The 25,007-nt window shown below is 41.8% G+C and overlaps 1 protein-coding gene across 1 annotated transcript in view; it reads left to right on the top strand.

Moving 5' to 3' along the window:
• ZPR1 (ZPR1 zinc finger) overlaps positions 1-22,367 on the top strand; it is a 42,635-nt gene extending 20,268 nt beyond the window's left edge. Inside the window, 16 exon segments of the mRNA XM_077456962.1 lie at positions 1,438-1,528; positions 4,931-5,001; positions 6,488-6,574; positions 7,647-7,674; positions 7,677-7,768; positions 8,612-8,674; positions 10,077-10,143; positions 11,471-11,503; positions 11,506-11,540; positions 12,182-12,271; positions 13,348-13,458; positions 13,553-13,642; positions 19,181-19,246; positions 21,032-21,145; positions 21,148-21,174; positions 21,177-22,367. Coding sequence (XP_077313088.1) covers positions 1,438-1,528; positions 4,931-5,001; positions 6,488-6,574; positions 7,647-7,674; positions 7,677-7,768; positions 8,612-8,674; positions 10,077-10,143; positions 11,471-11,503; positions 11,506-11,540; positions 12,182-12,271; positions 13,348-13,458; positions 13,553-13,642; positions 19,181-19,246; positions 21,032-21,145; positions 21,148-21,174; positions 21,177-21,215 — 1,104 coding nt within the window. The 3' untranslated portion in view covers positions 21,216-22,367.
• Positions 22,368-25,007: the final 2,640 nt, after the last annotated feature.

The following is a 25,007-nucleotide window of genomic DNA, read 5'->3' as shown; positions in this document are numbered from 1 at the left end:
ATGGACAAGTCCTCCCAGGCAGAGTTGCAGGGTCCAGGACTGTCGCACACAGTGGGCTTCCTGGTGGATGTGGTGCGGACTAATACCGTATATACTCGAGTATAGGCCGACCCGAATATAAGCCGAGGCCCCCAATTTACCCCCAAAAAAACTGGCAAACTTATTGACTCGTGTATAAGCCGAGGGTGAGACATGCCTGTCCATCCCTGTGTGTGTGTCCGTCCATCCCTGTGTGTCCGTCCATCCCTGTGTGTCCGTCCATCCCTGTGTGTCCGTCCATCCATCCCTGTGTGTGTGTGTGTGTCCATCCATCCATCCATCCCTGTGTGTGTGTCCATCCATCCATCCATCCCTGTGTGTGTGTGTCTCCATCCATCCATCCATCCCTGTGTGTGTGTGTGTCTCCATCCATCCGTCCATCCATCCCTGTGTGTGTGTGTGTCTCCATCCATCCATCCATCCCTGTGTGTGTCTCCATCCGTGTGTGTGTGTGTGTGTCCAGCCTACCTTTGTCCCGAGCCTCCGTCCCGTGCCTTGCCTCCTTGCCTCCGTCCCGTGCCGTGACTTGCCTCCTTGCCTCCGTCCCGTGCCGTGACTTGCCTCCTTGCATCCGTCCCGTGTCGTGCCTTGCCTTGCCTTGCCGCCGCCGTCCCGTGCCGTGCCTTCCCTTGCCTCCGTCCCGTGCCCTCTTCGTCGGCGGCCATTGTAAAGTTCAAAAGCTGCGCCGCCGCCTTCGCCTGTGATAGGCGGAACACTGAATTTCCCAGCAGCCTGTGTTCCGCCTATCACAGACGTCGTATCATCCTCGTCCGTAGTACGAGGATGATACGATGTCCGTGATAGGCGGAACACAGGCTGCTGGGAAATTCAGTGTTCCGCCTATCACAGGCGAAGGCGGAGCCGGAGGCGCGGCTTTTGAATAGAATGGCCGCTGTCTGTCTGCTCGACACGCTGATCGAGCGGGCAGACAGCGGTGACTCGAGTATAAGCCGAGGGGGGCACTTTCAGCCTCAAAAAAGAGGCTGAAAATCTCGGCTTATACTCGAGTATATACGGTAATTGAGTTACTGCTACCATAATCCTCTTCCCTTCAGTTGCTGTTTTTGGGTCCTGGTAGCCACCCAAATATCTTAAGTTCTTTCCAGCACATCTTCATTTTACAAGAAGAGTATGGTGATTGGCCTCTTTCCAGAAAAACTGCTTTCATCACAGGTGTGTTTTATTTTTTTATTTTTTTTGTTTTTTTTTTCTCCTCCAACTTGACTACCATCATGTTATGTTTGACTAGTATAAATGCACAGTGTGTAGATGAGTCCTAAATCAGAGCTTTCGCAGACCTAAAAGATCAATGTGTGTGTCTCTGTATATTTTTTGTTCAATGTGACTCTTGCGTGCCTGACTCCTTATTTTATTTTTATTTTTTCCCCATCTGGACAGGATGTCAACCGTGAGGTGGTAAAAACAGATTATGCAACAACTCGTATCCCTGAGATTGATTTTGAAATTCCAGCTTGCACTCAGAAAGGAGGTATTTATATTGTCTGCTTGTAAATTTTTGTTTCTGGTATTGGGTTGAATATTGTGACATCCATAAATTGTCTTCCTAGCAGCTCTTGTTTGTACTTATCCTGGACTCTGAACTATCGAACTATCCTTTCGGACCCACATCCAATCACTGTCCAAATCTCGCTGCCTCAACCTCCAACATCTCCAAAATACACCCCTTCATAACAAATGACACCACAAAGCTCCTAGTTCACTCCCTGGTCATCTCTTGTCTTGATTACTGCAACTCCCTCCTTATGAAATAACCAACCCCCCCCCCCCCCCCCTTTTCAGTCCATCGTGAATGCTTCTACCATGCTCATCCACTTTACCAAACGTTGAGTGTCTGCTACTCCTCTCAATCCCTCCACTGGCTTTTAATCACCCAACAAATTTAAATTTTAAAATGCTAACAACTTACCAAGTCGTCCACAACTCTGCTACATCACTAACCTAGCCTCAAAATGCCGACCTCCTGCTCTCTAGCTCCCTCGTCTGCTCCTCCCGTGCTCAGCTCCAGGACTTTTCCCAAGCTTCTCCCATCCTACAAACTCCCTACCTCCAATCTGTCCCAATATTTATCCCCTACTGTTTGCTTTTAGACAATCCCCTGAAAAAACTCCTTTTCAGAGAAGCTTATTCTGCCCCTGTCTTACAACTGTACTTTATTTTCTCCATCAGATTTTTTTTTTTTTTTTTTTTTTTTTTTTTATCGCTACTTGATTGCTAGCTCTAATGAGCAAGGCCCTCTGATTCCTCCTAGCAACATTTATGAAAATGGAGAGCCTTTGGTGCTTTGTCCACCAATTTATAGATGTTGCTGTGCAATGACTGACTGCTTTGCAGACAGAATTCTGTGTGCTACCTTTGCTAACATCTACTGCCTCTTCCCTGGCAGTCATGCTGCTCCTCTGGCTTCCTTTTTTTTTTTTTTTTTTTTTGTCACTGACCTAGAACACTTATGCATTGGGAAGCAGACCACTTCAATGTTATGTCATCCTAAAGTTTTATCCTTTGTGTCTTACCAGAACCTGCTAAATCCTGGTTGCCATGGTGACTGGCAAAGTTTGACAGTTGAGGTGTCCTGACTTTACGCTCCACTACTCTGACATTTTTCCTTATCCAAGTTACCCACCACACCATGAGCCATGCTGGTGAGCTGGACCCAGCCTCTGTTTGCTGCTTCATATGACTTCTTACATGGCACAGTGCAACTGTGGGGGGGGTTGTGATTCAGCCGCCCGCCAGCTCCTCTCTTGTGCAGATCTGGCTCCGAGGGGGGCCATCCACTTCTCCCAGTGTTCCCACCGGGGCAGTGTGATTTGGGCGCTCTGCGGCCAATCTGGGTCCTCCCCTGGCGCTGTGTCTTGCAGCTCTGTCCTGGCCAGTGTGTGTATTCATGTACAGTTAAAAACAACCTATACCCGCTTAAGGTTTGTGTACATCATTAAATACACAAAAAAATGGGGAAACAACCCAGAAGAGGGGCTTGGACTGTGTCCGCTTAATAGAATTGCTGCTTGCAACTGAATATTATAACTGTGAGGGCCGTCTGCTCACTTCTCCCCCATGCTTGCACCTCCCACACATTGGGGAGAGGGGGGGGTGCACCCCGCTTAATCCTGGTGCTCATGCCAGGCATCGGGGGGGGGGGGGGGGGGTGTGGGGTGTGGGTGCTGTATATTCTGTGCACTCTATTACTGTATGCTCATGATCACATCTTTATGAGGAACTGTTGCTTATATATCGAGAGAGAGATCTATTTTTTTTTTTTTTTTTGTACACTTCATTATTGTATGAGTTTAAAGTTATAGAGTATAATTCTATCAAGCTAAGTGTAAAAGGAATTATTCCTGCGCCTAATCAGAAAGGAGTCTAATTGTTGTACCGCTGCACACACTGGGATGGGGTACTAGAACCCCAATTAAAGAAAACAGAGGGTAGAAAAGTAGTGGTGCGCAGTACTGTGGTGAAGAGTCTGGTCAAAACAGGTTAATAGATTCAATAGGTGCTCAAATGATTAGGTGATAAATATACTGTCGTCCAAACTAAAAGGTAATGTATAAACCGTAAAAAACAATATATGTTTTTAGAGAATAGTGAGGGGCCCTCACTGCTATACCGTAGTAATATTTTGAGTAATGATCAAGTGGATATAGGAAAATACTAATAATTAAAGCTGGTGATTCCCAGTGTGGGGGGGGGGGGGGGGGGGGGTACCTCGGCGGTTTTATGTAAGGGGTTAAACAGATGAGGAGGAAGGGAGCCCCATAGTGTAGTAATTTTTAACAGTGTTGAAGTTTATTCATAAACAAATTTAGTACTCACAAACAGTATTTTTGTATGAGGTATAAACGAGCCTCCAGCTCGATTGCGTCACTTCCGGTAGCGTCCCGACGCGTGTTCGTCACGGTCACATGACTTCATCAGGGGATCTCCCCTGATGAAGTCACGTGACGAACACGCGTCGGGACGCTACCGGAAGTGACGCAATCGAGCTCAAGGCTCGTTTATACCTCATACAAAAATACTGTTTGTGAGTACTAAATTTGTTTTTATGAATAAACTTCAACACTGTTAAAAATTACTACACTATGGGGCTCCCTTCCTCCTCATCTGTTTAACCCCTTACATAAAACCGCCGAGGTACCCCCCCCCCCCCCCCCACGCTGGGAATCACCAGCTTTAATTATTAGTATTTTCCTATATCCACTTGATCATTACTCAAAATATTACTACGGTATAGCAGTGAGGGCCCCTCACTATTCTCTAAACGCATATATTGTTTTTTACGGTTTATACATTACCTTTTAGTTTGGACGACAGTATATTTATCACCTAATCATTTGAGCACCTATTGAATCTATTAACCTGTTCTGACCAGACTCTTCACCACAGTACTGCGCACCACTACTTTTCTACCCTCTATAATTCTATCATTCACTTCTTTGGATTTTTGGCACTATAATCTGACTAGTTATGGTGTATACATATTATTTTGTTATAGGTTTTAGACATTTTTATTAAGAATTTTTGCAATTGTGAGCACGGTTAAAATTCCTGATTTTTATATGCTGTATAAAGCCTGCTGGATCCCTTATTCTGAAAGAATTATTTATACCCCTTGAGCCTCCCCAACATGACCTACTGGCTGACCTCTGATCTTGGCTCCTGCTGTAGCCCTTAGAGCAGCCAGAGGTTATGTGACTGGCCAGAAACTATCTTAAATAAAATTTACAGGGACAATTTTGGGGAAAAAAAAAATGTACACAGTGTAGGCTTGCTTAGTAGAACAGAGGGGCTGGCAGTAATAGTTATTTAACATTGCAACCACTTTAATTTAATTTAAGTTGTATACCTTTTTTTATTTTCTTCTTCTTGTTAGCTCTTACAACAATTGAAGGACTCTTGGAAAGAACTATTGCAGGTTTACAGCAGGAGCAGCCTCACCGCAGGGTAAGTCTGATATTTCTGACCATGCTTGCGAATAAGGTGCCCTGAAATAAAACCACCATTCTGCCACATCCAAATGATGGGTCACACCAGCAGTTTAACCACTTGACCTCAAAGATTTTACCCCCTTTTACAGGACAATATTTATTTATTTATTTTTTCCCCCTAAAAGTCTCAGGACAGCAACTGAGTGGCTCCACCCACTAGGAAAAGCCACTCAATTTTTTAAAAGGATGCTTGTGGTCCCCCCCCCCCCCCCCACAAGGGAGCACCTAGTGGGAGTTGGGGTCCCTGAGGTGCTGTCCGCAGAGGCTGGATTGCCTTATCTGGACAACGACCTCTTTACTATTTCTAGAGAAACTGCAGATGGACCTGGCCAAGGCTCAGTCATTTGGAAGCCTTGGACTGGATTGTGAACCTTCGAAAATTTCAGTCCAGCTCAAAGTTCAGATTCCAGGTTATCAAATAGATTCTGTAAAACGGGGTCTTCTTTCCTCTTTTCTTTTTCCTCCTTCCTAAGATTCCGTGAACTACCCGCTCTATCAGTAAGAGTGTGGGGTGTTTTTTTTTTTTTTTTATATTTTTTTTTTTTGTACTTGGATGTAAGAAGAATTTTATTACATTACTTGGAAGTAACGAGGGACTTTAAGTCTTCAAACGCCTTCCAATTATTTACTTTTTTCTGCCATCAAAGGGGTCAATTGCTAGATGGCTAAAATCGGCTCTTTCGGAAGCTTATTCCCAGATGGGGTTTGTCTCTCCTGTCGGGAATACAAGCACACTCTACAGGAGCTCTGGCCACTGCATGGGCAGAAAAAGCTGGTGCCACCCTCAGATCAAATTTATAAGGAGCTTACGTGGTCAAGTTACCTAATGTTTGTTCGTCATTACACTGGATTTTGTCAGCCGGTGATCAGGAATTTGGCAGAAAGGTCCTGCAGGCTGTTGTCCCTCCCTAGTTGGTAAGTCTTGATTATCCTCGGGTGCTGTCCTGAAAGACGTTTAGGGAAAATTTTAAGATAGACTTGCTAACTTATTTTGATGTGTATGGACATGGCTTCTCGGAAATAACAAGTCTGCCTAGAGACTCCTTGTACCTTGCTTTATGCTGGTGCTTATGGTTTATTAGAAACGGGAACACTAAAGCAAGTAAGCATTGTGCTGGACAGTGACTGTAGAAAGTTAAGCATACAAATACTTATCTGTTAAGGTTGTGGTGTGTGTTGTGTTTTTTATTTATTTATTTATTTTTTTTTTGATGCACCCTTTTGGGATTGGGCATTCTACTCTGCTATAGCAGTGCTGACGTAAGCTTTGGATCTGTATCCCAAGGTTAATGGGTGATCCCACCTGTAACAAATCTTGTCTAATTTATAGACTAAATGTCTTGTTCTAACCTTATTTTGTGTTCCCCTTCAGTCAAGCAGTCTGTCCTTATCAGTACATAAGCAACATGCATCTGGGTAATATCTCTTCTGTTACACCATAGGCTGAAAATGCCGACATCGCAAACAAGATCGAGGAGTTCATTGCAAAACTTGAAAGTCTAAAGGCTGGGGAAACACCCTTCACATTTGTGAGTAGACAAATCTAGGATTGCTCAAAATGTAAACAAAGTAATTCCTGTTCTATTTGGGGGGGGGGGGGGGGGAGCTATATAATTCATAGAGAACTTGGCTAAAGCAAGCCATAGATTGTGTTGGATGAAAGCAACATTGCACAGATCGTGTTGATTTTGGGGGGGGGGGGGGGGTGCGTGCTGTGTTGATCTCTCCCTCTTGCGGCGCTATTGTTCGCGGGGGGGGGGGGGGGGTTACAAGGAGCCATCCCTGCGTCTTTAGCTGCTGGCAAGCTCATGCTAAAAAGCCAACATGCTGGTTGCACCCAAGTCGATCAGAAAATTGTCTGACCTAATGTCTAAAATTTCTGATGGCAGCCCTGGTCATAATTTACTGTGTAGTTCTCACCTGCACAGCACTAGACTAAGATCCAGGGGTTGTTGAATACTTGGTAGACATGTCCTCGCACTACAGACAGTTCATGACATTAACTTGTGCTGTGCCTCGCCTCATATTTGAATACAAACTGCTGACAGTATGTAAAGACTTAATCCTTGTACACACAATCTGATTTTTGGCAAGGAATTGTGTGACAGACTGTCTGCCTAAAACCTGACTGTTCGTACGCTCCATCAGACAATTGTTGGCAAACAGATGTTGGATGGCAGGCTAGTAAATTTTTGGCGGACAACAGTCTGTCAAATTTTTGTATCGTGTTTACACAAGTCAAAAGTACAAACACGCATGCTTGAAATCAATGCTTACTAAACACGACCTTTAGCAGAACGTGCCCAAAGGGTGGGGCTCGAGCTGAAATTCCATGTAGTATGTCGCTACGTTCGTGTTTGCTGACAATTGTGTGCCATTAGTATGCAAGACAAGTTCCTGGCACGCCCTTTGGGGGGGGGAAGTCTGACGCTCTGTTGGCCAACAATCAGATTGTGTTTACGAGGTTTAATTCTACTATAGACTGCATACAGGGCTATAAACGACACCTTGAAATGTATATGATCAATACACATTTTATGCAGGCTGGATGATTTATAATGCCTTTACAAAATTTGATACATACAATTATTTGTTTCTTAGATTCTAGATGACCCCTCTGGGAACAGTTTTATGAGAATCCTTTTGCTCCTCACAAAGATGAGGACCTCACAATAACACATTACAGGAGAAGCAAAGAACAGGACTCCTTACTAGGCATCGAGGTGAGTTAATCGATACTAAGCTATGTAAAGTGTACCTGGACAAACATTTCTGAACACATTCTTATAAAACAGCATAGTTGGATGCTAGGGTACGCTGGAGGTGTGTGTGTGTGTGTTTGTTTTTTTTTTTGTTTTTTTATAAATTATTGAGCTCTGAGTCAGAGGTAAAAGATGCCCCACTACCTGTCTTGCCCACCCCCCATCCCTACACAATTACCTGGATCTTGTCACTGCTCCAGCCCTGTTTCGGTTGCAGTACCGTTCTCTTCACTTCCTGGTCTCACATGGAGGGTAGTGGGACCCATAGGCTTCTGCAGTCAGTCAGGCTCCTATGAGGAGAGAGCAGGGATGGGCCTCACTGTTGCTGTGGGAGCCTATGGATGCACACAGCCTGGCTTTAGAGCATGCATGAATGCCTCCGAGGCACCCAGGGGAGGACAGAGCGCACAGTGCTGGCTGGGAACTGACAGAGTTAAGTGACCTTCCTGTGCATAGAGGTAAGTAGAACATTTTTATCTAATGCATGGCGCTTCTTTACACACTTGTGTGCATAGGCACATTACAGTGAATGGACTGTATTCATTAAAAAAATAAAACTGTACTGGACTTTTTCAAGCTGCAGTGTGCAAGAGGCCTAATATGTTAAGTCACTGACCCAGAACAAGTATGCGACTTGGACGTATTGACTGACTGTATTTGATGCACATTTGTTCTGGGTCCCTGACAAAGTCAGCCAGACGCCTGCTATTTTCAGGAGATTCGTTTTTATTCTCTACACATCTTTTTAATAGAAAATTTACAAGTGTGTGTGTTTTATTTTTTTTTTATTTTATTTTTTTTCAGAGCACAATTGACCTGCAGACTGAAGAGAAAAGTGAAGATGATGCTGAAGACCTCCGTAATGAGGTAAGGTAGTGTACAGTTTGGGATAGGTTAGATCTGGCAGAACAGATTCCCATTGATTACTGCTAAACGCACATTGGAAACTTTGGCTTCTTGTGAAGAACAGTGGAAGGGGCTTGGGATGCACATTTAGTAGGGGTCCATGAATGTAGAACAAGGTGCGCAAAGGACTGGTTTCCATTCCTAAAGCTATTCTCCCCCCCCCCAGATTTTTAGAACAAAATGTAACTTTGAGCATGACAATGAAAGCACTGTCTCTTCTATGAAAATTCAGAATGCCTCCAGTTGTATCTCGTTGTAGGCAAAGTATGTAGTCGTAGTGATTCTGCAGTACAGATGTATTGTGGGATGAATTCACAGCTTTTTATTTTTTATTTTTTTTATTGGGTCCAACACTGCATGTATTTCTCCAGAAATGGCTAACGTGTGTCAACACATTGTGGGTTTGCAAACACCATTTTAAAAAACAAAAGTCTTGATTTCAAAACTTAAATATGTGAATAGGCAATCGCATACCAGACAGATGTATTACAATGCCTTTATCAGGACTGGATCGTAGTTTGGAAAAGGGAATACTCTTCTCTTTTTTTTTTTTTTTTTTTTTTTTTTTTTTTATTGGTTGGTTTTAAACATGTTGGTAAATTCTATGATGAATAGTAAATGCTTCTAATGCTAGCATGTGCGCACTGTTGCTCATTCTGTTAACATCTCTAATACAAGTGATATAGGTTTAAACCTCTTCCTAGGTTCTTATACAGATTGCTTTAGGAAGATGTAGGCAGGTATAAGTGCTTTCACACTGAGGCGTTGGGCCGAAAGGGTTAAAACCGCTGGCGGTCCAGCGGCGCTGCTCATTGATGGTGTGGGGTGTTTTTTTTGTCGTCCCCCCCCCCCCCCCCCCTCCCTCGGGACAGCACCTGAGATCATGGCTCCTTCCAGAGGACAGGAAGCGCCTCAAAGTCTTTAAAAGGAGGCCTCCACCCACTCCTCTTCAGTTTTTGTTTCCTCTGGCCAGCCAAGAAGACCTGTGTGGGGAGCTGTGATCTCTCAGGGCTGTTCTGGAGACATTTAGTTCCTTTACCTTCTTCTTGAGGCTCCAGTCCTCCCACTTTGCCTCCTAGTTGACGTATGGGCTCCCTCTGTGCCGTACCAGCAGGGGGTGCATGATCTTGAATTTTTACATACAGGGACTAAACAAAGGCATATTACAAAATATGTTCATATTTAACACTTGTGGAGAGAAGGGGTTTGGGTGAATAAAAGGAGGGTTTTAAGCCTTCAGTATTTAATTTTTATCAAAAAATAGTATTTAATTTCTTTCATTGTACTTGAATGTTGTGGTTCCTTTCTCCATTATAGACTGACTATAATAACACCAGATGTTACAGATATCTTGCTTTTACAGGTGCTTCAGTTCCAAACCAATTGCCCAGAATGTAATGCTCCTGCAGCCACCAACATGAAGTTAGTGCGTATCCTTTTGAAGCAATGCATATTCCTGCAAAAAGGGGGGGGGGGGTTCTCTCTTCCATGCTCTGACCTTGCTGCAAGAGCCCACCCAAAGTTTTCACCAGTTCATCATATATTTACTGATCCGTTTGGTGTTTTATAGTTCTGTGTGTGTGGACCAGTTTTACTTGGTGTCCGATTTGTCCGCCACAATGTTGCAGTCCCACTAAATTGCTGATCGCTGCCATTACTAGTAAAAAATTAAAATGTCATCTAAATATCCCACAGTTTGTAGACACGGTAACTTTTGCGCAAACCAATCAATATACACTTATTGGGGTGTCTATTTTGTTTTTGGGTGTTTGTTGATGGCGCAAAAAATTAAAACTGCAGAGGTAATTAAATATCGCCAAAAGAAAGCTCTGGGGGGGGGGGGAGAGGCCACACTTTAGGTACGTCGCATGACCATGCACTTGTCAAAGCAACGCAGTGCCGTATTGCAAAAATGGCCTGGTCGTGAACAGGTTAAAATCTTCCAGGGCTGAAATGGTTTAAAAGACTAATTATTTGATCTGTGCTTCAGGTTGCCTAGACAGAGCTGCATGATTTTTTAACTTATGCCGCATACACATGACCGGACTTTCCGGCAGACTAGGTCCACCGGTCTTCCCGACGGACTTCCGACAGACTTAACGAATGGACTTGGCGACACACGAACAGACTAAGTCCATTTAGTTTGAACATAACGTAAGACGAGACTAAAAGAAGTTCAATAGCCAGTAGCCGATAGCTTCCCTTGCGTCATATATATTTTTTTTTTTGGTCCGTCGGACCAGCATACAGACTGATTTTTCGCAATAGGAATTGAGTCCGGACAGATTTGAAACGTTCTATTTCTAGGTCCGTCTGATTTTTAAAACTAAAAACTATCAGTTTAGCCCACACACGATCGGATTGTCCAGACTGATTCCATCGAACCTAGGCTGCCGGGAAGTCCGGTCTTGTGTATGCGGCATTAGAATAAAGATCAGGATTCTCACAGCGTAACTTTTATCTTTCACATTATACAAAAAAATTGGGTTTACTTTAACCGCCGCCCCCCGGGTCTTGTATGTATATTTGTGAGGATTCTGAGAAATTTTCCAGCAATAAATATTGAGTTTTTAACTTGTAAGCCTCATTGTGGGCTGCGGGCAGCTACTGCTAATTTGTGTCTAGTTTTTGCACATAAGCTAGCTAGTAGTAATGCAATGGGGGCGGGGTTGCATTTCACTTAAAATGTTTTGTGATGGAAAAGGAAAAGATGGCATTGTGTATATCCAATTTTTAAATTCCTTGACAGAATGCTAGAAATTCCTCATTTCAAGGAAGTTATTATCATGGCCACAACTGTGATGCTTGTGGCCATCGAACGAATGAGGTAAGCTTTTAAATTTTAACTTTGTTCTGTAACTTACTGTTGCATAGCTTTTGTTAATTTGCAAAAGGTTGAAAGGTGGAACCCCCCCCCCCCCCCCCCTCTTTTTTTTTTTTTTTTTTTTTTTTTTGCCACTGAAATATGTAATGTTGGCAGCAGTGGGGGAGAGGGACCATTGTTTACAGGTACTCTCTCTCCTGACCCCCCGATCCATACGGTTTCCCACACTCTGCACTCTGACTTTTGGCTTCAGTAGAAGCTGTCACAATAAAAATGCTGTTGCACATGGTGTGATGGCAAAGTTCCTTCACATGAAAAAAATAAAATGAAAATGAGTAATATGTTTTGTTTACAATGAAATTTATTTGGATCTTTTACTGAATATTTGAGCTTAATAAACTGTTGCACTAATATTAAGACACAAAAAACAAAAAAAAAAATAAAAATTGAACGTGCCACCATTTTATTCTGCATGTTCTCTGCTATGCTTTTTGGGGGATTAAATTAGGCCTTAGGATTACAATTACTTTTAATGTGTGCAAATACTTCTCTAGAAACAAGGGGTTAAAGTGCCACACCAGTGAAAACATGACAAATAATTCAAGAAGGCTTTAGTAAATGATTTTGATGCTTTTTTGTTTCAGGTAAAATCAGGAGGTGCAATTGAATCTCTTGGCACAAAAATTACACTTCATATCACTGATCCATCTGACCTTACCAGGGATGTCTTAAAGGTATGTATGATCATATTGGTAAAGGAGCCTAAGGGCCGCTTCACACCATACCACACTGCATTTCTTTGCAATTCAGACGGCATGCAAAACTCATTCCATTTGCAATGGCAGCGAGTGTCGATAAAGTGAACATATCAAATGCAAGTTGCAAACGCAGTGCATCTGCCCGCATCAGATCGTATGGCACTTTTGTACCATGTGATCTGAATAGCGCATGCACTTCTTTTTGGTGTAGTGACATTTTAGCCCATGTTCCTGTGCAATTCATGCGAGGACATGTGTGACCCGGCCCTAAGTGTGCTTTACAAAACTTTTGAACGTAATGCTAAATGTGTGGGCCTCCCTCTTCCCCTCTCTCCCTCCTACTTTTCTGGGTATGTCAAAATTATAATTGGTATTTTGATAGGTACTTTAAGCAGGGGGCAGGGTGCAAAGCTGTAGTGATTCATCAGAAGAAAGGGTAGAAGTCAACCAGCACTAAAAACCATTATATGAACGAATTAATCACAAAAGTCCTTTCCAGTGCACCTTCACACAAGACAATGTATGCAGGTTGGGCTCATCTGGTGAAGGTATCTTCACCACTGAAATGCTTACCATTCCAACACCCCCGGTCCCTGGTGTACTTGCCTTCATCAGTGATGATCTGTCAGCCCCCACACAGCTGGAGTGATTTGCAGTCCCCGCTCTTAAACCACCTTTCTGCAGCACTTCAGGGACAGTTCTGAGTCATTCCTATTGGTCAGTGCTGGTACAGAGCGTTGCTCTGATCTGTCCCTTTTAGCGCTGCAGAAAGAGCGTAAAGAGATTTCAAATCTCCAAGCAGCTCCTCCGGCTGCATGGCCACTGGCGGCTCATTACCCACAGAAGTATGGGGGGAGGGGGGGGTTGTATGGATGTGATCTAGGGGGTTGGAGTCTAGGGCAGCGTCAGTATATTTTGTGTGGTGTGTTCAAGTGTCAAACATTTTTCTTTTACCGTCAGTTACCAAGTGGTTAATGGTAGTTGCAGTTATGTTTTTAACATCTTTAATTAAAGCACTTGAAAACAATGTATTGTGTTTTTTATCTCAACAGTCCGAAACCTGCAGTATTAGTATTCCAGAGCTAGAATTTGAAATAGGAATGGGAGCGTTGGGAGGAAAATTCACAACTCTGGAGGGACTCTTGAAAGACATCCGAGATTTGGTACAAATTTATCACTCTTCATTACTTAGCTCTATGATCGGTGAAATCAGTGTTGCATTATTTTTGTGAATGTTTGTTTGTTTTTTGTCTGCAGGTAGTTTGCAAGAACCCTTTCACCCTCGGAGACAGCTGTACATCATCTAGGATGGAAAAGTTGCAGGCATTTGGCAAGAAAATTGATCGGGTATTTATTTTTCTTCCTAGCAATTTACTTGGAACCCCTAAACATTTTATATATAGAGATGGCTCTCCCTAAAGAATAAAATGGCGGTCATTGCAATCTTGTTTGTGCAGCGATCAACTTTATTTTTTTTTTCCAAAAATATTGCTTCAATTACTACATTTTTACAATTTAAAAAAAAAAAAAAACGAAACGGTAAAGTCGGCCCAACTTTTTATACCCAACATGTCACTCTTCAAAATTGCGCCCGCTCGTGGAATGGTGTCAAACATTTACCCTTAAACTCCATAGGTGACGTTTAAAAAAAAATTCTATATGTCAATAGCCAAACATGTGAATGTGAGAAAATAAATAGACTCATATCAATGGCCACGATATCTGACAATAGTTGAATTTAAAATGAGTCCAACGTGAATAGAGTGCATACAATGTGTCCCCTTCTTAGACCGCACTCGCCAAACAAGCAAAAACTTTCCACTCCAAAATCAGGCAAATGAACTGATGGTGTGTAAAAATTCCAGGCAAAGACGTTGGGTACACACTGGATCACAGGAGAATTTTCATGGTCCACTGATAAAAGAGAAAGCTGCATGGTGAAGTGCTGTGAGGCTCAATTGAAATTCTGCACTTTGGCGCTACTTGCAGGATATGAGAGCAAACTTTCAGATAGCAAACTTCCTCGATCACTGCTCGTACAGCGCGCGCTCCAGAGGCGTGAAATGGCGTCTCTGGTTAAGCCGCAGGCCGGAAATGACATTGACGCGTTTTGCCCCTCCTCCAGGGCGTCAAAGACATACTTTTGGATTTTTATCACATTTTCTCCAGCGCCAGTTTTTGTTTCTTTTAAAAAAATTCTACAGGTTGCATGTTTTGAGTTAGAGCAGGTCTAGGGCTAGAATTATTGCCCTCACTCTACCAATCGCGGCGATGCCTTACATGTGTGGTTTGAACAGTTTTCATATGTGGGCGCTGCTCACATATGCGTTTGCTTCTGCCCGTGAGCTCGTTTGGATGGGGCTTTTTTAAATTTTTTTATTTTTTTTCTCCTTATTTGATTTTTAAAACTGTTTAGAAAAAAGCATGACAGGTCCTCTTAAACATGAGATCTGGGTTCAAACTTCAGATTTCATAATTGGACTTAAATGCAATAAAAAAAAAAATTGTTTGAAAAATACAACAAAAATAGCTCTTTAAGATGTATGGGCGGAAGTGACGTTTTTCTGCTAACGGTTATCTCGTGGCGTGGAGACCACCATTATCATAAATGTAACCGCCCACTGAAAAGATGGATACCTCGGGGGTGGGTGTGTGTGTGTGTGTATGTATATGTGTATATATATATATATATATATATATATATATATATATATATATATATATATATATATATATATATATATATATATATATATATATATATATATATATATATATATATATATAATTACACACACTTTTTTTTTTTTTTTTTTTTTTTTTTTTTTTTTTCAGTGGATAGTTAAAAATTTAACAGTTACCTGTTTAGAGTAAGAGGAGGTCTTGTGCTAGAATTATTGCTCTCGAACGATCACGGCGATACCTTGCGTGTGGGTTTACATTTGCTGGCGCGACTTGCTTATATGTTTTACTATGGTACGCGAACACAAAGCGGGGTTTGGGGGGGGGGGGGGGTTTAAGAGGTGGAGGGAGGGTTTCATCGGTTAGTACAAGAAAGCCAACTGTTGGCTCTAAAAAGAAAAACGGTACTGGGGTGATGCCTGCAGCTACAAATATCACCCTGGTACAACCACTTGCACAAAATGATGTACAGGTACACGATTGGGTAAACTCTATCCCTTTTTTTGTTTTCCACTATGGCTCTTAACCACTTAACAACCGCCCATAGCCGATTAACGGCTTCACGGCGGATGTTTAACTCTGAGAGGCCGTTAATTAACGGCCTCCCAGAATTCTGCTCTCGCGCGCACACGAGAGCATCCGTGACCGTCGGGTCATCGCGGCCGTTTACCACGTGATCGCTCCGTCAAATGACGGAGTGATCACTTGTAAACAAACCGGCGTCATGTTATGACGCCGGTTCCTCCCTCCCCCTCTCTGTACCGATCGGTATAGCGGAGGGGAAAGATCGGTGTCGGCAGCGCTGTGGGCTGCATCTGCAGTGCCCACATCGTTGCTCACCGAATTTAACCCCTCCATACCCTGCCATACTCGGTGATACCCAGCCATAGACGCCACCGCCCGCCCTCCGGTGCTTCTACCAACTTGCCAATACGATCAAAGCCAGAATTTTTTTTTTTTTTTATTTTTTTTATTTCAGGCTTCCCAGCCTAGAGGTGAGATGCGGGGTCTTATTGACCCCCAGATCTCACTGTAAAGAGGACCTGTCATGCCATATTCCTATTACAAGGGATGTTTACATTCCTTGTAATAGGAAAAAAAAGTGATCAAAAATGTATTTTTGGGGGAAAAAAAATTCAAACTAAAATAAAGTAAAATGAACAAAAAAAAAGCGCCCCTGTCCCCATGTGCTCGCATGCAGAAGCGAACGCATACGTAAGCCCCGCCCACATATGAAAACGGTGTTCAAACCACACGTGAGGTATCGCTGCGAACGAGCGCAATAACGAGCGAGAACGAGCGAGAGCAATAATTCTAGCCCTAGACCTCCTCTAACTCAAAACATGTAACCAGTAAAAAAAAATTTAATCGTCGCCTATGGGGATTTTTAAGTAGCGACGCTTGGTGCCATTCCACGGGCATGTTCAATTTTGAAGAGTGACATGTTCGATATCTATTTACTCAGCATAACTTCATCTTTCACTTTATGCAAAAATTGGGCTAACTTTACTGTGGTTTTTTTTTTTTTATTTTTTTTTTTGCACAAAACTGTTTCCCCCCCAAAAAACGTGTTCGAAAAATTTACTGCGCAAATACTGTGTGAGATAAAAATTTGCAACAACCACCATTGTATTCTCCAGGGTCTTTGCTAAAAAATATATATAATGTTTTGGGGTTCTATGTAATTTTCTAGCAAATAAATGATGATTTTTACATGTAGGAGAGAAATGTCAGAATTGTCCTGGGTGCTCCAGAACGCCTGATGGCGCTCCCTGCATTTTGGGCCTCTGTATGTGGCCACGCTGTGTAAAAATCTCACATGTGATATCGCCGTACTCGGGAGTAATAGCAGAATGTGTTTTGGGGTGTAATTTGTGGTATGCATATGCTGTGTGTGAGAAATAAATAAACTGATAATATGACAATTTTGTGTGGGGGGGGGGGGGGGGGGAGTAAAAAAAAAAAATCTTGATTTTTGCAAAGAATTGTGGGGAAAAAATGACAACTTCAAAAAAACTCACCATGCATCTTTCTAAATACCTTGGAATGCCTTCTTTCCAAAAAGGGGTATTTGTACTTTTCTGGCATGTTAGGGTCTCAAGAATTGAAATAGGCCATCAGTACTTCAGGTGTGATCAATTTTCAGATATTGGCACCATAGCTTGTGGACTCTAACTTTCACAAAGACCAAATAATATCCACCAATTTGTACTTATTTTTACCAAAGATATGTAGTAGTATACATTTTGGCCAAAATTTATGAAGACCACTTACTAATCTGCTAAATGTTATAACAGACAAAAATTCATTTTTTTTTTTTTTTTACAGAATTTTCGGTCTTTCTTTCTTTTAGAGCATAAAAAACCGAGAGGTGATTAAATACCACTAAAAAGCTCTATTTGTGTGAAAAAAGGACAGTAATTTCATAAGGGTACAGTGTTGCATGACTGAGTAATTGTCATTCAAAATGTGAGAGCACCAAAAGCTGAAACTTGGTCTGGTTATTAAGGGTGTTTAAGTGCCCAGTGGTTAAAGGAGCTGCCTTACATATACGACGATTCGTGCAGGTGAGCTAACCTGCCGTGAATATGTATGGAAGTGGTTAAAGGGTACCACTGACCTACACTTCTTCTTTTTTTTTTTTTTTTTTTTTTTTTTTACAAACTGAAAAAACCTGCATGTGCTACATTTGTAGGTACCCTGTGGGAGTGATCCACATGGGTCCTGACCCTTTTATCTCAAATCCAATAAATCTGCTTGCACCCAAATGTGATGTGTGGTTCAGTGTCTATAAATAGATTTAGTGTTGGATCATTCTTAAGGAGATGCCGGTGGGTATTCAATACATGCCTCAAATGTGTATGCAGGTTGTTGAATTTCATGAAGGAGTATATTCTGCTGCTCAGGGGGAAGGCTCTTCTCCATAATTTTCGACTATAATGCCTTTCTATAAAATGTCCAAGCTTTTAGCTGGTTTCAAAAAGTCCATGTTATCACTACAATTCTGTTTTAATTCTAAGTAATTTACCCTTTTTGGTATGGAATTAATCAAATGTGGGTGATGGGCGCGTCTGAAATGAAGTAGGGAATTGCCTGCTGTGCTTTTTGCGAAAAAGATAAAAAGGTCTGTAGAGATGGACGCATACGGTCCTTTCCAGATATGAAGATCCAGAAAAGGTAAAGTATCCATGTGCCATTTTAGGGTGAATCATTTTAAACGCATTTTGGTTCAGAGCTTTAACAAATCCAGAGATTCAAGCAATCCTTTCCAGGAAATAGAAGTGTGTGTGTGTGTGTGTGTGTGTGTGTGTGTGTGTGTGTGTGTGTGTGTGTGTGTGTGTGTGTGTGTGTCGCAGGTATAGATGCATACACTCAGATGCGAACATCTCACATTCCTGCTGAGGGGCGATATAATTTGGGTCCATTTCTTTTTCTATCTGAGTGGTGACCTGATTCCATCCTCTTCTGGCAGTGGAACGTACTTGTATAACCAACAATGATGCAACTTCATGTTTCATCAGGTCCCAGTCTCTCATTGGCTCACTGGGATGGGATTAGGAGTTCGGTAAGCCAATGTTTTTTTTTGGGGGGGGGGGTTCTTTGCCACCCCCCCGCCCCCCTTCTTCTTTTTTTTTTTTTTTTTTTTTTTTTTTGTGCAAAGTTTTCAAATTTGTTAACTCAGAGGTTGGTCTCGGGCGCATAACCTAGTGTGACAGCGCACACATTACCTCCGCTTCCACCTTAAGTCCTTTTTATAAGGTACTCATGGATTTCATTTGGCTGGTTCGGTTGAACAAAAACCCTTTTCCCTCAAAAATCCCCTCTGAGTCCACACTTCAAATGAAGTAGTCCAGTCAAATACTATCTAAGCTTAAACCTGCTTCAACCCTCATTCTAAGCCCTATACTAACTACCCTGTAAAGGAAATATGTCTGTACTTATTCTAAGGGCACTCCAGTCCAGTCCAGTTGCATAAATGGCTCCCAACACAGGGATATCCAACAATGGATGCCCTGTAGTAGTCTGTGTGACATTACCGAATAGGCACTGCAGCCATTGTTGGTGAGCTCTCCTCTCTACTGAAGCCAGCCTCTGGGGAGATCATGTGACTGTACCGGAGTGCCTTCAGTATCGACGCAAGAAATGTGTGTATATAACTTGCTGTCATTTGTTCAAACTGAAGTTGTCTGTGTTTGTCTGCAGATCCTAGAAGGCCAGATGAAAGTTCATTTAATTCTTGATGATGCAGCTGGAAACAGCTACCTTCAGGTAAACTTCCAAACACTATCAAACGGAAAGACTGTTACGTCACCTAACCATACAGGTTGCTAAAACCTGGCTATGTTGTGCAATTGTTTTGTTAAGATTTGCATCAATGACCTCCTAATTGTGCACGTAAGAAGTTCAGATTTTACCTTCTCATTCTTGCTCCAAGCCAGTCACCACTTTGCCTGTTGAAAGTTTATAGTAGAAGGCAGATTTCTAACTAAAATCTCATGCATGTCTTTGTGGACTGCTTTGTGCACTGGTGTGCAGTCCTGTTGGAATAGGAAGGGGCCATCCTCTTTGTGGAAACATTATTTCCACAAAGTTTGGTGCTTGAAATTGTCCAAAATGTCTTGGTATGCTTCCGCCTTAAGCAGAGCTAAGGGGGCAAGCCCAACCCCTGAAAAACAAACCCACACCATAATTAAAATATATTATTTAGATGCTTTTTATAAACGTGTATAGAAACTAGAGGTCGACCGATATATCGGCCGGCCGATATTTGCCGATGCGAGACTTGCAAATGACTTCTGTAATAGAAGTCAATGCAAGTTGCCTGAGTCTTCAGTGAAGACTTTCCTCCTCTCTGGGCAGTCTGCCAAGAAAAGAGTAAAGAGATACAATGTTTACACTTATGAATGAACTCAACTCAGTGTGTAGAGTTCTCAGTTTAACCATTTTAAAGACTAAATCTTTTCTAACACTTGTTGCTTACAAGTAAAATTCCTGTATTTTCTGCCAGAAAATCACTTAGAACCCCCAAAAATTATACAGAATTTTTTTTTTAGCAGAGATCCTGGGGAATAAAATGGCGGTTGTTGCAATATTTTATGTCACACGGCATTTGCGCAGAGGTCTTTCAAACGCAATTTTTTTTTTTTTTTTTGGAAAAAAAAATAAATTATACATACAAGTAAACTGATTGGAGGTTTGTTTTGTTTAATGTTTTAGCGGCGCTTTACCGTCATTTTAGCGGTGCTATTCGGCTGCTAGTGGGGTGCATATAACCCAGCTAGTGGCCAAGGAAGAGGTTAAATGCACCTGTGAATCACCGCTGCCAAAGCGCATTGCATGCGCTTCAGCAGTGGTGCCCATTCAAATCAATGGGCAGGAGTGGTGGAGGAGCAGTATACACCACTCCAAAGATGCTGCTTGCAGGACTTTTATTTTTATTTTTTTCATCCTGCCAGCAAATCTCAGTGTGAAAGCACTCAGGCTTTCACACAGACTGCAGGGGCACTTTACAGGCATTATTTTTAGCCCAAAAGCCCCTGAAAAACGCCCCAGTGGGAAAGGTGTCTGTTAGATTTTATGAGATGAAGGGGGGGGGGGAAGTGGCCTAACATATCGGCCCAAAAAAATCGGCATCATATATCTGCCGCCGTGATTGCTAAATCTCGGCATCGGTCAGAGAAAAACCCATATCGGTTGACCTCTAATAGAAACCCTACTGATGGCCACAAAAGACTAGCTTAAAGGACAACTGTACCTTTTTGGTTAAGGTCTGCTTTAATTTGCAAGAAGGACAACTTTAATAAATATCTTTAGCCCTAATCCAGCAATATCCAGAGTGTGTTCCCACTTTGAGCTGCATAGTCTATTGTCTAAAAAAAAAAAACAAATTTGACAACAGCCCTGTTTTGTTCTGTGAGAGCTGCAGTTTGGTGGCCACTATAGGAATGCTAAGAAAGGGACCTGGCAAAATGATTCTTATGTGCAAAAGGTCAGCTCTGCTAGGGGCTACTATATTTCACCATGTGGATTGGGTATTTTCCTCTTCTCTTGCAGAATGTCTATGCACCAGAGCAAGATCCAGAAATGACAGTGGAGAAGTATAAACGATCATTTGATCAGAATGAAGATCTTGGCCTCAATGATATGAAAACAGAAGGCTATGAAGAGGATGTGACAAGTCACAGCTCCTAGATGTCCTCTACACAATGCTCAAACGCAGGAGGGGGGAAATCGGTAGTATCTCAAGGACATTTACTACAACGACCCTTCCACTTGGACTAGCTTTGTACCAGTCTCTATCCAAATGTAAAGCAGATGTCCATGGAGAAGACAAAGAAAAATCGCTGTGATGCCCAAAATATTATGTAAAGACTTAAGAGATTTGGCAGTGACTCCTACAGCCCAACATGCAGCAGGATGCATTTACCAATTATGTGCTGACAAATCATGCTTTTAATTTGTGTGTTCTTGGCATGTAGAAGTTTGCATTTATTTTAAACCATGGTTTCTCCTTACTGGGGGGAAAAAAATGTAAAAAATTGGTAATCCTTGTTCTCATTTTATGAAACCCCAACAGAGATGGGCTCATTGTTGAGTTCTCAAAGGTCAGCATTGGTTTTTTACTTAACGTTGTTTTGGAACCATATGGTTGTATTTAATTTTTTTTAATGCTGTAGTTGACAATAACTGTTACAGTTGTAGATGACAACATGTGTGGTATTTACCTTGAAGCGTAGAGGAAAAATTGTATACGTTATGAATGTGCAAAGGAGTACATCAAACAAGTAAAATGGATGCAGATATTGAATAATTCCAGTGCCATTTAGGACATCTGTTGCAGCTCCTGGTACCTGTAATTCTAATTTATTTTTGTTCAATTAAAACCAAATTTAACTTTAGTTTTAATGTAAATGCATTTCAGCTGCATCAGAACAAAAGCTAAGAAAAGTCTTCTCCTACTTGTGTGGTTTTTTTTTTTTTTTTTTTTTAAGCAGCCACAGTCTGGGCATAAATGCCTATCCTTTGCCAGCGTGCTACAGAAGGGCTCTTGTTATCCATGTGGAAGCAGAGGTCTTTGCTAACATGCCCACTGCTGAGTGAGACCTTAGACTGATATTGGCAAAGCTCTTGTTGCTTGGAGAGTTCTAGCTCTACTTGGCAGAGTAAAATCTGCTTTCTAATAAAATAAGATATAATATTTTGCACTTTCAGTAAAAATCCAAACATATTCCATGTCAAAAAAAAGTACAAAGGCACATCTAGTATGTATCCTTTTTAAACTTTTGCGTTATTATACACAGGAGTATGAGGCGGAACTATCATAGCTATTTGGCATCAGCTTGTGCACTCAAACTTTTATTTTTTTGTTAATAAAAACCATTAAGTTTGACAGAGCTGTGTGTTTTTTTTTTTTTTTTTTTTGGGGATGCACTATTTTATACATTTTTCACTATCTCACCCTTGCTCATCTCTGATTATGGCTATAGATACATGGCTCTATAGTTGCAGGTGATATGGCTTCAAGCACCCACTATAAAACAAATCGTTCATAAGCAACCTGCCGCACCTTCTTAACGTTATGGAAAATGGTAAAAACTGGCACTCGTAAATAAGATTTACAAACTTGCTTTCTATATAAAATCCAGGAAGACCTGCTTGAACCCAGCTTGCAGCAATGAAATACCTGAGTTTGTTTGTTTGTGTGTGGGTGGTGTGTATTTTTTTTTTTTTTGTGAATTTTTGCTTTGCAAACAAAACCCAATTATCTGGAAGTAGGAAAAAAGCTCTGGGAAAAATTCTTTACAAAGTGCAACTTCCCTTGCAAAAAATGATTTTTGCTTTTCAGGAACTACATTCCAGTGGATTGAGCATGCCTCGCCGCTGCCTGGTTTCGTGGGGGTGACGCTCTTCATCAGAACTTCATTTAGCATATACTTAATGCACCAACGTGTGTGTGTGTGTGTGTGTGTGTGTGTGTGTGTGAGAGAGAGAGAGAGAGACCAAAGGTTATTTTAATATAGCTTGCACCACAAGCAATCATCAAAAAAAAAAAAAAATCCATGCTAAACAGTATAGATGGAGGAATTTTCCCTGCTGCCTGTTCAATTTTTAAACAATTGCAGTCTCATAAGTGACTGCATATGTTTGGATGCAAAAATTATTTGTCAGGGCCACCTGCAGCTTGAATTTAGGCCAGTTCAGGCTAGCATTATGTACAAGGAAAGTGAGGAACACCTTTTTAAAGTGACACTGTAGCAGCATTGAGCAGACCCATATCACCAGAAATTGTGCTGAAGATTCTTTGGCCAGGGTACCATTGCAAACTCAAAAACAGGGGTAGAAGGATGGATAAGGTCTAGATCTTGAAGAAAGACAAAAAGAGGTGTTTCTAGCTATCTAGTTGAGCTTTTTCCAAGCTTGACTTAGGCACAATGTTTCTGGTCTCTGCGCTGACGCATTATGAAAGTGCCTTTTCTGCTGCATCTTTGGACTGCAAATTACATATGGAATGCTCTGCCCGTGTACAGTCTCTGCTGCCAACTAGCCATCAGCCACCTGGCCCTCTCCTGCTGCTAGTGGCTGGGTTTGTAAGTATCTGAGCCCTGGTGTCGTGGTCTGGAGTCAGGCTTGAATGTCTGTAGCTATAGCAGTGCCCGCTGAAAAGCAGGACCGGTTGTGAGCTGTGGGGAGTTGCAAACAAGGGGTGCGTGCGTTTTTTATCTTTTTTTCTCCTCTACACAATTAATCACAGACCTGCCTCAAAACTACTTTCATTTAACATTCCAATCTTCTGGCTTTAAGCAACAGTTTAAAAAAAAAAAATGTAAGTAGTCAGATGCAATTGCAGATCAAGCAGAAGGAAAAAAATGTGTAATCACTCAATTCTGAGGAATTGAGGTCAGATTTGTCTGTTGTAATCCCACTAAAAAAATTTGCTTATCGCTACCATTTAAAAAAAAAAAAAAAAGTCCCTAAATATTTATGGTGACTGTAGGAATGCCAACAAGTTTATACATTTCTATCAGCCCTGTACCCATTTGAGTAAGATTTGGCTAAAAACTGACTAATCCCTCAGTGGATCAGGCAGTAAGTATCCCATCTTAAACATTTCCCATCTGCCTCACGCAGATCTACTGTGGCAGAAGGGCATGTACAGGCAGATTAACGTACCTGTACGGTGCCCTTTAAGAGGTGGCTTGCGGGTGCGCACCCGCTGGGAGCCCTGTAATCGCGGGTCCTGTGGACGCTGTCTCCGTGATTGTCTCACAGTGAGGAAGAATGGAGAGATACTAATTGAAACAAGCATCTCCCCATTCTGCCTAATGACACTGATCAGCACTCCCTGTAATCGGGAGCAGGGATCAGTGACATGTCACACACAGCCCCCCACAGTTAGAATCACTCCCTAGGACACACTTAACCCCTACATCGCCACTGAGTGGTTAACCCCTTCACTGCCAGTGGCATTTTTTACAGTAACCAATGCAATTGTTTTTTAGCATTAATCGCTGTATTAATGGCAATGGTCCCAAAAATGTGTCAAAATTCGCTGCCATTACTAGATAAAAAAAATCCAATAAAAATGCCATAAAACTATCCCCTATTTTGTAGATGCTAAACTTTTGCGCAAATTTTTTTTTTTTTTACCAAAAATACAAGTACAAGAATTGGCAGCAGCCTAAACTGAGCCGAATTTTTTTTTTTATATATATATATATTTTTCGGGGATATCTATTATAGTAAAAAATGCTTTGTGTTTTTTTTTTTTTTTTCAAAATTTTAGCTTTTTTTTTTTTTTTTTTTTTTTTATGCAAAAATAAAAACCGCAGAGCTGATCAAATACCACCAAAAGAAAGCTCTATTTGTGAGGGGAAAAAAGGACATCAATTTTGTTTGGGAGCCACGTCGCAAGACCACGCAAGTGTCAGTTAAAACGACGCAGTGCCAAATCACAAAAAGTGCTCTGGTCAGGAAGGGAGTAAATTCTTCTGGGGCTGAAGTGGTTAACAAATCTTTAACCATCGCTGTG

This window comes from Lithobates pipiens, unplaced genomic scaffold (genome assembly GCF_037356315.1).
Source record: "Lithobates pipiens isolate NorthernLeopardFrog02 unplaced genomic scaffold, aLitPip1_a1.2 Scaffold_27, whole genome shotgun sequence".
NCBI lineage: Eukaryota > Metazoa > Chordata > Amphibia > Anura > Ranidae > Lithobates > Lithobates pipiens.
Note: the sequence above shows the minus strand (reverse complement) of the source record. Positions and strands in the feature narration are given on the sequence as shown.